The sequence below is a fragment of the Biomphalaria glabrata genome, chromosome 4 (assembly GCF_947242115.1).
Source record: "Biomphalaria glabrata chromosome 4, xgBioGlab47.1, whole genome shotgun sequence".
NCBI lineage: Eukaryota > Metazoa > Mollusca > Gastropoda > Planorbidae > Biomphalaria > Biomphalaria glabrata.
The window spans coordinates 39547805-39563170 of NC_074714.1; the positions used below are offsets into that span (position 1 = coordinate 39547805).

The window sequence follows — 15366 nt, forward strand, 5'->3', positions numbered from 1 at the left end:
TATGCCTGAAAAGGGCTTCACTAATTGACTTTTTTTTTTATACATGTGCTGGATAGCGTTCTTAAGTGGGTCAACACAAGAATTGTAAAGACAATCTCAATAGCTCCCTAAAAGAATGTAAAATCAACATCCTAACTGGGAAATGCAAGCCCTTGATCACTCTTCGTGGTGTGAAGCTACAAATGTCAGTATTTCAGGATAGGAAACTAGAAAATAGCCATCAGCAAAGAACGCAGATCACAAACTAAGACGAAAAAACAAGTTGGCAACTCTTAGCAGACCCAACTTACCAATGCCACATAGTGGGCCGCATTTCAAAGAAAGGATTGGACTCCATAACCCTCTTCAAGTTCATAGCAAATGAGATTAAGCTCATCTTCAACCACAAAGAAGCTATATATTATAAATAGAGCAACTAATGTCAGTTACCCATTAGAATTGGTTGGACTCAGAGATGTCCTAAAAATCAAGAAATTCAGAATCCCAGTCTTCAATTTTGAAGCCCAGCACTTTATCAGTCACTTTGCCACCCCCTCCCGTGACTTTTAACAGAAATCCTCAAAATGCTGAAGATTGGGAATTCTGCTAAATTTTGTATCAAATTCAAAACTATTTACATTTCTTTAAAATGTTATAAATATATAGACAATTTTTTTACATTGTTAACTTTCTATCAGTAAAAGTGTTCTACTTACATTACTATTTTGGTAAGTGAAATTAATGATGTTGTGAGCTTCATCAGTTCCTATCCATGTCCACTTCAAATTTTGACCCTGGGGAGGAATTATTTCAAAATTTAACATTATTTAGAAATAACGCAAACAATCTTGTTTTTAACAATATTATATCCAAAGAAAAGCAATTCTGTAATGTGCTTTTACCTTTTGTAAGTAGATCTCTTTAGGGCGGAAACCAAATTCCTTAAAAACCCTAACAATAACAAAGTCTGTTCTTTCATCACAAACAACAACCTGTGACACAGTTTAAGGAGTTTATCACTTTGGAGGAAAAACATTACTAAACTGTCATGAAGGCTCACCAAGAAATATTGAAGCTAATAAATGAGATTATGTTTTAAGTCTTTCCTGAGTGATATTTACTCAGCTAGACACTATATGTAGTAAAAAAAAAATCTAAAATGAAATATTTTGACCATATCATGTGAGGTATACTGGCCAGATTTCTAGAGAAAAGTAAGAAAGAATAAGAAAAGTTTGGTTTTCTATCTTTAAAAATACTCTATGGAAATATTTCTAGCAAAATGTTTAATTTGAAATTTCCTTTTATATGGTTAGTCTTTCCAAATAACTTAAAAACTAACCCCCCCCCCTGTCACTGAAAACAACAATTATTACATTTATTTTTCTTAACCTATGAATTTTTGTAGTGTTCAAAACACTACAATTATTTTTTTTAAAATCCAGTTTTTGGCTCCATTTTTTCAAAGAAATATGTCTTAATATCATACTTACATTGATGTTATTACTGAACTTTACAAAAGATTTGCTGAAAAATGGAGTAATCCCTATTTTTTTTATTGGTTTAGCTATGCAGCGTCTGAAATAATAATTTTAATATAATTAAATTAAACAGTATCTAGTATATTGACCTGATCACAAACCATAAATTAAAAACAAAATTATTTTTGAAACATAAATTTATGGCAGGTCAAAATTAAATTGCATCATATAATTTTTGTTTTATAAAATTCTCACAATTATTTTTTTCCTCTCTGCTTTGGACACTTATAAGCTCACCATTGAGTTTTTTTTATAAAGTTCATAAAACCTAGAGCAGCTATTGCTTTCCATTCCTCTTAAAATATAATAATTTCCCATAATGTTATTTTTCTTAACTCTTTCTCTCTGTAATTATTTTCCTCATTTCGATAGCATCATTCATTTTGTTCATTTGTATTTCACTCTCCTGTTATGATTAAACTACAATAACTTTTTTGTTAACAGAAAATGTTATAATTGGTATTGAATTATATGCATGTTCTTTTTACACAACACATATTAAAGTTTATAAATCCAAAACCAAATTATTCTCGAAAGATTAAGCATCATAAATACATTTTTCATACACACACACACAAATGTACCTTTTAGTTGGCAGCTTGGTGTTTTCTGAAGGAGATTTTAGGGCTTCATTTAAACTTTTCAATGCAACCACATCCTCATCCACAGGAACAGGAAATGTCCAGCAGACTATGTCATTAATTTGTACTGTTGTTGTTTCTGGTTCTTTCTGGGCTACTTCTATTTCATGAACCTGGCAGCATATCTTAAGATAGATTGTCAGAAATCAATCCAATTGTACAACATGCTTCTATTTTATAATTTTACTAAATAGCAATAACACTATAGTATTTTCCACTTTTTCTTTTATGTATGATTATTTTCATCGTGAAAAATGCTGCCAAATGAAATAAATAAAGACTTACATTTGGCTCTGTTGAAACAACTATAGAGCCATATATGTCTGGTATTTTCTCACTAAAAGAAAAAGAAAAGCCAAAATTGTAAATCACTGAACTATATTAAGAGCTAAATGTAAGAAAGAAAGAGAGAGGAAATAATTCAATGTTTTTGAGAATGAAGATCATGTGATCAGAAGGCAGAAATGTAGAAGTCAAAGTTGGCCTGATTGCCTTGAGAAAAGTGACTAGCACTGAGAAGAAAGTTGGATGTTAATATTGAGAAGACAAAGTTAAAGTTGTTCAGGAAGATAGGACCTACCATGAGTTTCTATTGCAGTGATACTGGACTAAATATATCATATTCTTATTTAGCTGTGCTAAGTAGGTTACATTTTTTTAAAATTTGATTGGAATAAAATAATGTGTGCCAATGAAATAACTGAGTTATTAAGTCTTTCGTAGCAAAATCCACCTTAACCTGTGCTATCTGTGGACGGGAGTGTCTCTCCAAAATATAGCTCCACAGCCACATGAGGAAGTGTGCTCTAAGATGAACCATAGTCGTTCTACGACTGAAGGAGGCCAAAGATGAAGTCTTTCAGAACTAAGTCTGTGACTGAAAGTAATTCCAGTTCTGTAATGATACTTTTCTTGAACTAAATCACTTCCTCTACAGAGACGATTTTGGTGTCATTAATCAACTGACAACATTGACAGGGTTTGTTTCAACCTACTTCTCAATAAGTATAGCTGAGCTATTGATATGTTAAACTCTGTAGGGAATGTCTGTTGTTTGTAATATGTAATTCAGGACTTATGTTAGTTATATATATCTCCATCATGACAGAAATAATAACAGCCATTTTACAGACATATTTGGTGGCTAAGTGGTAAAGCACTTGGCTTCAAAACCAGGGGTCCCGACTTTGAATCCTGGTGAAGACTGGGAATTTAATGTTGGGATCTTTAGGGTGGCTCTGAATCCACCCAGATCTAATGGGTACCTGATTTTAGTTGGGGAAAAGTAAAGGCGGTTAGTCATTGTGCTGGCCACATGGCACCCTCATTAACCGTGGGCCACAGATGACCTTTACATCATCTCTCCTATAGATCACAAGGCCTGGAAGTGGAACTTAACTTACTAATGTTATGTAATAAAATTATAATGATGTTCATCAGAATATGAATATGATAACTATGAATATGATAACTTGTTTCTCTTCATAGTTCATTACAAGATCCTGAATCATAACAGGGCAACTTATATATCCCTAATATCACAACATATTATCAAAGGATTAAGAATAAATTAAAATTTACTTCGTTTCTAGCAAAAGAATGAGATAAAACAAGCAATAGAAAAAAGAAAACCTTTTTAAACCATGCTAAAGGGGAAATAACCACTAATTACTACCATTTATCTGAAAATTACAGGAGATTGTTGGTGGGAGTTGGGGTGGAGGGAGGGATAAGTCAAAGTGTTACTAAAATTAACAGGTCCAAAATATGATAGCATGTATGTGTTGGGGGAGCATTAGAAGCGGGTCTTTCCAAATCAAATCAAAAGTCTATGTGGAAGAAAATACGATGCGTAGGTAAATAAAAAAAAAGTAAAAGCAAAAAAGAGAGAGAGAGAGAAAGAGAAGGAAACAAAATTGTAACAGTTACACTAATTAACGAGCTAAAAAAATATGTAAGGTTGATTGTTAAAACATGTACTGTTTATATAAAAAAAAAAAAGATGGGGGTGTTCAGGCCATTATAAAGCCTGGGAACAAATCAATGGGCATAGCCAGTATATGTACTGCTAGTATAATATAAATGTATACAAATATTAGAATTATGGCAAAACTAAAGTTAAAGAGCATCAAATTTGTTTTAAAGAGAAGATGTACCTCTTAAAATAAAATACTCCAGAATTACAGAACTGATGATGAAATGCAGATTGACCATCACGTGGTAGACCACTACAGAATCCATTAGGGATGACATTTTTAGAGTGAGAAACCTGAATAAATAAAAGAAATAATATAATAATACAGGGCTCATGGATTTCCTACAATTTTTTTAAAGCCCAAAACTTTAAATATTTGAATTTCACACAAATAAAACCAAGCTAGTTAGATCAGTGATGCCCAAAGTACGGCCCGCGGGCCCGTGGTTCCATCCGGCCCGCCGAAACATCGTCACAAAAAGTAGAAAATCCTCCCCCCTTCAAAAAAGTTTAAAATGTATCTTTACCTTTGTTAGGGCTCTCGCTTTTTTCTCTGATGGATTAGTTTCATGACGTTTAACGAGTGTGCTTTTATGAGTTTATGTAATGGAACTCTGAATGTAGAGTCTACCAGAAAAAGTGAATGGATCTTTTTGAGGAACACAAGTCAATATAATTGTTTTATAAAGAAAGTCTGACTGTTTCAGAAACAACAACATATAGAGCAGCATTATAAAACAAATATAAAGATCTTCTTGGTTTGAGCCGCGTATAAAAGATTAAACTACGACTAGAGATTGGAGGGTCGATGGGAATATTTACCAAAAAGAGATAAGAAAATAAGTTGGTGAAAAAGTTAACTAAAATGTTGCTCACATTTATGTAGAGAAATGAAGCCATTTTTAGATGCGTAAAAAATGATATACTTTAATGATATACTTTAAATATCCCATTAAAGTAATGTAAGTACTAGATCCAATAGTTTTAAATCGTTTCAGGTGAATTTTTATTCATTTTTTTTTTACCTTTTGTTGATGTGGCCTGCGACACGCGTGTCGAAAGTTAAAATGGCCCGCAGGTCGAATTAGGTTGAGCATCACTGAGTTAGATGAAAGTTTTTCAATAAGTGAAGTTTCCCTTCAGGACTTCAAGATTGAGAGTTCAGGTAAAGATAAAATCCTGTTTCTGTGGTCTTTTGCAAAATGTAAGTACTATACTATATTTCTCCAGCAAAACTCCATAGTTTCTCAAAACAGTTACAGTACTTACATTTTGCAAAATACCACTTTTTACTATAGTAAGTCATACTTAGAAGAGGTGATTGCAAGGCTAGAAACTTCCTTTAAGGCTAGAAACGTCACATCACTAATCTATTTCTACAGAAACTGCAATTATATCAAACTAACAAGAACTTGGCCATGAAGGTTCCTCTTTGGAAGAAAATATGACATGTGCTAGTGATAGAAGTCCTACCTGAACAATATTATGTTGCTTTTTCACATGCTGCCATAACCACCATACTCGATCATTAGGACGTATACTGACAACTTGTGGCTCAAACCCAAAGTCTGTTACATTTACTGTATGATTCTGGTAAGAAAATAAAGAAAAAAAACTGAAAATTCATAAATATATCATATACATTTTACAAGTGAGCTGTATTACTCACACAGTCAACAGTTTTGAGCAGTAAAAAGTTTTTCATTTTCTATTCAAGAACGCAAGCCCATATATAATAAAAAAAAAACATTTTAAATTTAAATTATTCTATCAAGTTATTTATAAAAGATTTATTATTAAGCCATAAAAAAAGATAAAGGCCCATTTCTTATTTCTACAAGTGCCCCTTTTCCCTAATGCCCTTTCTAGAGCATAGAACAGGTTGCCTGAATCAGACAGGAAAACCTATGACTTTTGCAGAGTTTAAGTCTCTAATTAACATGAAGAATAAGATTAAGAAATGGATATGCATAGGATGTAATAATTTTCTCTTTGGAGGGAACATCTATAATTTATAAGATAAGATAATATATTGACATGGTAAGAAAACTAAATAAATGTGTAACTATATATACACTACAAGTTGGATATTCTTATTCTATGACAAAAGAAAAATAATAAAAAAGTTGTATATATTTTTTGTTAAAAGATAACATTTTAAAAAATTTCTCCTCTTTTTATGGGATCATTAAACAATATACCACAGCACTACTAGATATGACATTTTATTCTTGTTTTTTAAAATGGTGCAACTTTCTGTAAAAGGTTGTATATTTAAAATTTTTAAAACTAAAGGGTTTGTTTTTAGAAGAAAACAATTAGCAGTTGCATCTATTTTGAGCACAACACATTTTATGGGGAAATCAAATTTTCAATAGTGCTTTTAATTTTTATCTTAACCTGACAATGACAAATTGACAAACTGGCAACCTACAACCAATAGCTACTTTCCCAACAGATGCCACTGATAAAAGATAATAAAAAATAGAGATCATTGACCAACAACTTTATTTTTTAATGAGTTAAGTCAGTTAATTAATGTTTTAGTAAAATTAGAAATGTCTAAGCATTTAAGTTTTAATTATGTGATTATGATTACGTTCTTTAATTTCTTTTATGATTTTATTTATTCAGTTGTTGGAGTAAAATAACTAATATTTACTAAAATATTTCAGAAATTAAACACTACTAAGATATAATGAAAGTAAATCTATTGGTCTTAAGATATTATAGAAAGTATCTTTTTGGTTAATGTCATAGGCTAAATGATCTTGTTTTTTATTACCTGCTCTGTTTCAAGAGATTTCACCTCATATCAAACATAAAAGAAAGAATAGCCAAAAAAGATCAATGAATTACATTTCTTAGTTTGAAATGGTGTGTGTGTGTGGGAGAACATTTTTTATTTTAAATTTTGACGAAGAAGTTCACTTTGTGAGCAAGTACATATTAACTGTTACCTTAGGTCCAGGATTAGCAATCATGGAAATTGCACTTATAGACTTGTTGGTTTTGTCTATAAGTTTGTAAGTGTATACACCAGTTGTGGAAAAGTTGAGGAAAGCTATGCCTGCCTTGGTCATGACTCTCAAATCTTCTGCTTTCACTGGATCAGCATCTAAAACAAAAAAGTAACATGGCATGAAATGAATGAAATGTTGATATGGTCCCTCTTGACGACTGTACAAAAAAATAAAGTCAAATAGTATACTGTTGCAATAAATGTGTAATTATCATATTGTAGGGATTATAGATCTTTAAATTCTCTGTTTCACACAAGAATGATACAGATTCAAAAAGAAATTAATTACAGAAAAAAGATTGCTAAAATAAAACTATCCATCTTTTATGTCTGCCACAATGTTCTCATAGTCCTTACATGCTGTGGTGTTGGCCTTCACAAAAGTCTTAGTACAAGTATTTTAGGTATTGTTTTTTAATGGTATATTTGTATGAAAAAACTATTTGCATAATTCATTTTGTAAATAAATTTGTTTCCTTTCAGAAGATTTATAATATATGTTGCACCTAACTTAGCTCACTACAAAATATGGTGAAATTGTATTATCATCTATTTTGTGAGCTCTAAATGTGACAGAAGGACAGACAGACCACACAAAACTTGTGACTTTTTCCCTAAGGGAACTGCTAAATAGCCCAATTGGTTATGCGCAATATAAAGTAGTTAGTGAGGACTTTCTTAAAGAAAGATAGGCAGTTGAATTAAAGGATGGGCAGGCAACATGAAGGAGTGGACAAGTTACACACTTACTTAGAATTAGATCCTCCTGTTGTCCTAAGTCATGAAAAATGATGAATGGTAAAACTGATTGTTACCATAACTTTAAAAGGCTCAATAATCAATGGAACTATTTTGTTAATATATTGTGTCAGTATTTAAAGGTCCTTGCAAAACGCCGGCATGGACAGTATAGAGGGACTTCTTATGGTTTGACAGTTATGCTGGGCAGGGCACATATCCTATTTGGGGGATAAATGTATGCCAAAGGCAGTCTTTTTTGGTCAACGTAACAGAGGTGCCCCACAGAGACACTTTTAAGACCAGCTTACGTGCCAAATTGCCTTAGCTGACATAGAATAGAGCACCTGGTTGCATGCGGCCTCAGAACGAGACAGCTAGAGGTCACTCCCAAAGGCCCCAGGATACACATTTGAGACCAAAAGAAAATCTGCTACCAAGGACAGACGCAGATAGCGAAAAGAAAGTCTTAATTGACTACTGGCGGACAATAGTCATGCTTGCCCTGGATGTGGCAAAATATGTAGGTCACAGCTGGGGCTGCGTAGCTACTGGAAATGCTGCATTCCTCATTAATCTTCGGACTCAAAGACAAGCCTTATTATTATTATTAGATATATGTAGGCGTAAACATGTAAATAAAATAACTCCTGACCTATTTCCTCAGTGTCTCTGGTCTCAATGGTTGAGCCTAGAACCTTATCCTCCTCAACAATTTGAACAAGTTTGCCACTAGTAGAGTATGAACTTGTGTTCCATATCATCCAGACAAGTTCATCTGTATTGACTCTAAGAATATCTATAAGAAGAAAAAAAAAGGTGTCATCACTCCTGTTAATATTTAAATACTGATCAGCAAACAAATGAAATGAGGATGCAAATTACTACTACTACTTATGTAAGAGTAAATCAATGGGGCTGATATACTCTGAAAACCTTGTAAATGCCAAAATAAAATACTGAATAAACAATTCAAAATTCAAAACCAAAGACATGTCGTTAAGAAGAAGCATTCTCTGCAAAGCAATCCAATGACACATAATAAGAATAATAATAAGTTCACAGAGACTAGGGATGAGTGCAATATTTCCTGTGGCTAGAAGGATCCATCAGTGACCACATATTTTGTCACAATTAATGCAAAACAATGCCTTATTTGTATGTGGACCTATTTAAGTTTTCTAATAGCTATCTTGCCTATCTTTTACTGTAGCTTTTCTTTGAATTACAAATGTAGATCTAAAATACAGTAAAATATTTTTACAAAATCATTTAATAAACAAAACATTATTTTTATTGTGCAAGCTTTTAAAATAGAAGTTCAATAGATTTTAAAAATCTATTTTTAATAATCAATGTAGTTATTTATAAAAACATGAATAATGAACAAACCTGGAGAGAATCCCAGGTCATTTATTTTGACTACATGCTCTTTGGGCTTTGGCTTGACTATAATAGTTCCCATGTAGATTGCAGCTTCATCATAGTTACGATCTGAGTAGAAGTAGACTCCAGCTTTGGTAAACTTATGAGTTAATAAACCTTGTTTACTGAATAAAGAGCAAAAAATTTTCCTATTTGAAGTTAAAAAATGTACAAACAACAATCAATGTCTAGTAATAGATTATGCACCATTAGGAGATTTTCCAGCACAGTAAATGATAAATTTAAGCAATGAATAAAATATCTTGGCTGGTTTAAAAGCAAGTATATATTTTTTATTTTCTTTCTATTTTGAGATATAATTAGAAAACATACGGCTATAGGAAAAATGTTGATTAAAAAAAACAAAACTATAATTTTAGCAGCCCTGAAAAAGGAAAAGTTGCAATTCCTTTTGTGAGGTCAAAAACTAGAAAAGCTATTGAAAAACTGATTTCATGATATTTTGCAGCTTGTAAAGTTTAGTTGGAAGAACTTTTTATTTTCTAAAAGCAAATCACTTTGTTTTTAAAATTAAATATATAAGGCTTTTTTTTCTTCATAAAAATACACTTTAAAATAAAAAACAACTATTGATTATAAATAATAATAAACAAATGAGGATATACTAAGGGAGGTGATCATTTTGTATTTATTTATAATATCCATAAGGTGTTCTTGGAGTTATTTGAAATCAATTTCAAATCATGAAATTTAGCCAGTCTCTATTCATTTTTATAACACACAACTTTGTCACTGCTATGACAAAAACACTCGCCTACAAATTGAAAACAAACTTGTCAGGCACCATCCAGTTATGGTATCAACAACCAAAACACATTAAAATGGCATCAAAAATGTCACATCCTCCTCCCATTTTCTGTCCCATCCATTCATCTTAGTCCAACTTCACTGCTTTAGATTTCTTGTGCATTATCACTAGCAGAGTTCACTTCTTTTCTGCCTCAGTAGCCAACAACAAAATTGGACAGATTAGTTTAAGTATTAGTGTTGTCTTTTTCATTTGTCCATAGCTGATGAAAACCTTTTGGCCCAAAGGTCCTATGTTTTTTCTTTAATCCAGCAGGGTTTCCTATATGTATGTCTATTGTAATTTTGCACGTAGAGAAATAAGATTGTGTACTTCATAGCTTCTGATATTCATGTGAAAAATATTAAAACCTATCTCTTGTCATCGACTGCTTACCAAACAGATGAACCATGGGTGGACCCTTTGGGGGCCACATTTGTAATTTTTGTTTTTTATTACAAAAGAAAAATATATGTTAACTGCTATTTATGATATAACCAACCTTGGTTTGTGGGGCCATTGAAAACCATCTGAAGTTGGCTGATAGTTATGTGGAAAAGAAAATTAGTAAATTAATTTAAATTGTTTAAATCCAAATAAATCCTAATCCCCCCCCCCCCCAAAAAAAAAAAGATAATTAAGCCTAATAGTGTTGTGAAACATCCCTATGTGGCTACTCTATATCTATTTGCATTTGTAACTTAGTCTTAATATATATACAAATGTCCTACAAAAGTAAAAAGAAATCAGTGTAATATATATATATATATATATATATATATATATATATATATATATATATATATATATATATCAGAGTCATACATATATAAAGATTGATTGATTGATTTTGATTTGAGGCACATCGGCACAATTTAGGCCATGTCGTGCCTTATATATAAAGAATAAGTGTAGTTGTACTGTTATATATTTTTACAATTCCTCTATTCTGCTTGAAAATTCATGGGTGGGTGGGTAGGTGGAAAAAATTCTAGAAAACAGCTCTAACAATTTATTTAGAAATTTAAAAGTTGATGTATATTATTGGAAAAAAAAATACTAGCTGGGAAAACTCTAGTTATAAATTTTTGAAATATTATCTTCTAAAATTTATTTTGGTCTTGAAAATCTTTATCTCTAACAGGCATGTCAGCTGGTATTTGCAAGTAAGCCCTATTCATTAAAGAGTTTAATAAGTAAATTGACTTTTGCATACCATCTTCTAAGTCTAGATCTATAGGCATGTCATTAGAATTCAATAAACTCTTGAGTACATTTGCATATACATTTGCTTAACCAGAATTTTTTTTGGGAAAAGGGGGGGGGGGGAAAGGGATGCAGCAGGATAAGATGTTTACAATTTTTAAAAAGTCTATCATTCATTACTTATTAAGAGCAATAAAATTTACAAAAGGTTGGTATAAAGAGAATTTTTGTCTTTTTAAAAAAATATTTTATATATTTTACTTGTTTTTACACTAATAAGAAAGATTTATGTATACAATAACAAATATTATTGATATGAACAATACCTCAAAATTTGAATCTGCTTCATGGTCTAATGGTGGTGCATTGATTTGAAAAATATTATGCATCTTTGTGCACTGTTAAAAAATAGTGTATGTTTCAATTACTTTTACAATATATATAGACTGATGGCAACTGTTATATAGTAATCTAAAAACTAATATTATCCAAGAAATCTACAGTTTTCTACCTTTTCTTTAGTCCACTCCCACCAAACTCTATCTCCTTCCTGTACCACAAGACACAAGGGCTCAAAAGTATGATCCAAAACATCAATCTTATGTTCACTGAAACATATAAAATCATGTATATGGACAAGCGATTTAAATATAATTAAAGATTCAGCATTTTCTAATATTTAATTTATACTTTATTTTTTTTAGTATTTTGTAGTATAAAAATGAAGACAATAGCTTATTTTCTTTTAATGCAGGAGAAAATTTCCTTACGCAATATAATTAATAGATAAATGTATTTTTTTAAAGCAATAAAACATTAAAGCAAGTTTCTCTTGAGTCATATTATAACACAGCTTAAAATTATAGAACAAAACAAACAAACAACATTAAGGCTCCTAATTACATGTTTCCATTTCTGACTCTCACTACACAGAGTGGAGATTTGCCTGGCTCTGAGCTTTCTGTCTTGAAATAGTACACACCAGGCTTTCTAACAAAATGAAACAAAAGATAAAAATCATACAATATTTTTTTCTTTTATTCTCTAAATTCTAGACATAAAAATAAATAAAAGCAATTAGTAGATAGTTATCTTACTTATCAATCTGGGCCAATGACTGACTTTATAAAATCTTGTCTGACAAAACCTCTTAGTAAAAATTAGAGGCCTCTTTATTGCTTTCGCCCCTTCATTATAGCCTTCTAAATTACTGGCATTTTGAATTGGTATATCGATAATATTTTTTTCAAAACTGACATTTTTCACTAATGAGAACAAAAAGCTTTATATTTTGTTGATTAAGGTGATTAAGCGTGGTCGAGAGGCCAAGTACGCTTGAACTTGGCTTGGCTTGGCTACCTAGAAGGGGGCTCGAGGTTCGACACCCAACTCGGGCAGAGTTGTATCTAAAGGCAGCACGGAAAACCAACTCCTAGATACCCTCTCCCCCCCACCGGTCCACAATGAGATTGGACCAAAAGCGCTCTAAGCATGCTATAAGCATGAAAGCGCTATATAAAAGCTATAATAATAACATCTAAGATTACTCAAGATGAGATAATAATGATGTTTAGTAAAAACATAGAAATAGAAGAAACTGAACAGTAAGACATTTGTAGCATCCCAAGAGACTACATACTTCAAGAGGGTTAAAATGTAAGGGATAGCCCAGCCTACCTGAAAGACTGTTGATAAGCTCCTGAAATAGTGGCCACAATTTTTTGATCCTTTGGTTGAAAGGCTCTTTTGTTAAATAGGTAAGTATATTCCTTAACAGTGTGAGGGACAGAACATGACCTCCACACCCAATGTACACCTTGACCTTGGTTGATGTCCAGGATTGCTGGGAAGAAGCCGTCATCTGTAACTTCTACTATAATATCTGACCGCTTTTTGACAGTGACAGTAAATGGTGTAAATCTAATTGGATTGCTGCAGAAAATATTATAAATTAACATTAATTTATTGTAAATTAAAGTAGGAACTTAATTAAATTTTAATAAGTAATCTCTTTTCGCTCTACATTTATGAAATGATATTCAAACATATATCACAAACTAGCATTACAAACCAGCTATGACATTGGCGTGCTTCAACATATTGGTAATTATGGCTGGAACATTTTCTCCTTTTTTTAACTTCCAAAAATACGTGTCACATTTTAGCAATCCCCATAACATAGTTTTTAGCCAGTGAATTATTGTGTGTTTTAATGAAATGAAACAGACTGCTCAGTTTCTCTTTCCTTCTCTCTCTGAAACTCCCTTTTTTTTTTCATCCTACAGATCGTAATTTCTTGGACATAGACGTTATATTCAAGGTTTGAAAGTTCCATTACAAGAACTATTAAAAGTAAATATAAATGACACAGACCAGAGTGTTAGGCAGCTATCTGTTTTATTATAACTTAGTTTGAAAAAGTCATGCAGTGGATAAAACTTTTTACTCAGTATTAGAAATCACAACAGAAACTTACACTGCAAACTTATATTGTCCTCCAAGGTAAAACCTTTGCCTCAATGTCCCATTAGGTCCTCTTGACCCTCCATAACCATCAACCACAGGCTTCAACTCTTTTCCATCATTCACAACCTAAACAAATTCAGAATTTTTCAAAGTTGTCCTTGATAATGTTAAGTCTATTTAATTATAAAAACATCCAATACTATTCATTTTGTACTTTTCAGATATTCCATTAGAAATGAATATTATGTCCATGACCATAAACATTTTTTGCAATATTTATCTGTACAAGTTTAATTAAAAAAAAAAAATACTTATTACAAAATATATAATATATAACAAATACAATCCTTCTTTCATTAAAAAAATGTAAAAAAAAATAAACAGATATTACCTGAATTAGATTAGGTACTCCAATAGCAGTTTCATCCCATTCAAACAATACATCCTGGATTATTGGCAAGATTAATACATTCATCAGAAAAATGCAAACATATGTATGAGAATCACAAAGCAACCATTAATATTGCAAAATTTTGAGTGATGCCAAAAGAATTGAACATCAAAAGAGCCACTAAAGGAGAAAATAAAAACAAGTGGACAATATCCCAACACTTATTGACAGACTGCGTGGATTATCTGCCCTAAGATACTGTCCAACTTGTGTTTGAAGCTATATAAATCATTAATGTAAAAAATGCATATGAAGTTTTAAGTTGTTTGACATTTATGCATTTAACTTTATTTTAAACATTTTCTTTAATAATTAAAATTCCATAACCTTCATTATAGTGATTATAAAAGCATTTTCTGCAAAAGAACACTGACAAATATTAATGGTTCATTGACAATGGTACCTCAGTTTACAGGTCTTCACAGAGTGATACTTGTTTAAAAAAATAATAAAATGCACCGCTGTAAGAGGCAGAGGAAAGTGATAAATAAAGCTCAAAAAGCATAGTGTGAAAAAATATTTTTGTTCAAAATTATTATTATAGCTTTTATATAGCGCTCTATTTCCCACATATTGCATTGCAAATGACTATTATTGAAACACTATAAGAATTTTATAATTCATTCTTCAAGTGACATTAGATCATGTTAATGTATTATAGGTGTAAGTAAATCAAATTAGGCAAACACAAATGTTCACTTACCTCCCCTTCTGTAATACTTTTCTCACTTGGATAAAATCCATCTTTTGTTATTTTGACAACATCTGCTGCCACCAAAGTAAGGGTATGTTTAAAAAAAAAGATAAAAAAAAAGAAACTTTTTAACAACAGCAACTATTGTTGTAAACTAGCATATAAGTTGGTGTAGAATTTTAGTTAAATGACTCTAAGATTGTCCATATGTATTAAGTGATGTTCTTATTGCAGCATTTCTCAAACTGTGTAGAGACTCCTCCAGATGTGGGGCGCACAAGGTCCTAAAAAAGGGGCGAGGGCTAAGCCGGCCAAATTTTGTATTCAAATATTTTTTAAACATTTGTCCAAATGGGTTGTTTTTTTTTCTAAAAAAAATGTTATAATAATTTTGTATTGCCAAATTTAGTGTTTTCTGTT

At 31.4% G+C, this 15366-nt stretch overlaps 1 protein-coding gene across 4 annotated transcripts in view; it reads right to left on the reverse strand.

Annotated features, from left to right (window-relative positions):
• LOC106055997 (uncharacterized) overlaps positions 1–15366 on the reverse strand; it is a 73780-nt gene that overhangs the window by 39915 nt on the left and 18499 nt on the right. For 3 of the 4 annotated variants that reach the window (XM_056026753.1, XM_056026756.1, XM_056026752.1), the window contains exons 3-20: positions 14956–15020; positions 14193–14246; positions 13812–13927; positions 13013–13267; positions 12239–12325; positions 11847–11943; positions 11662–11733; positions 10632–10669; positions 9289–9446; positions 8552–8695; positions 7097–7254; positions 5610–5726; positions 4318–4430; positions 2447–2498; positions 2105–2286; positions 1473–1557; positions 882–971; positions 696–773 (exon numbers count right to left, since the gene is read on the reverse strand). In XM_056026753.1, the coding sequence (XP_055882728.1) occupies positions 696–773; positions 882–971; positions 1473–1557; positions 2105–2286; positions 2447–2498; positions 4318–4430; positions 5610–5726; positions 7097–7254; positions 8552–8695; positions 9289–9446; positions 10632–10669; positions 11662–11733; positions 11847–11943; positions 12239–12325; positions 13013–13267; positions 13812–13927; positions 14193–14246; positions 14956–15020 (1961 nt within the window). The remainder of the gene's footprint in view (positions 1–695; positions 774–881; positions 972–1472; positions 1558–2104; positions 2287–2446; positions 2499–4317; positions 4431–5609; positions 5727–7096; positions 7255–8551; positions 8696–9288; positions 9447–10631; positions 10670–11661; positions 11734–11846; positions 11944–12238; positions 12326–13012; positions 13268–13811; positions 13928–14192; positions 14247–14955; positions 15021–15366) is intronic. The other variant, XM_056026754.1, reaches the window with a different exon arrangement.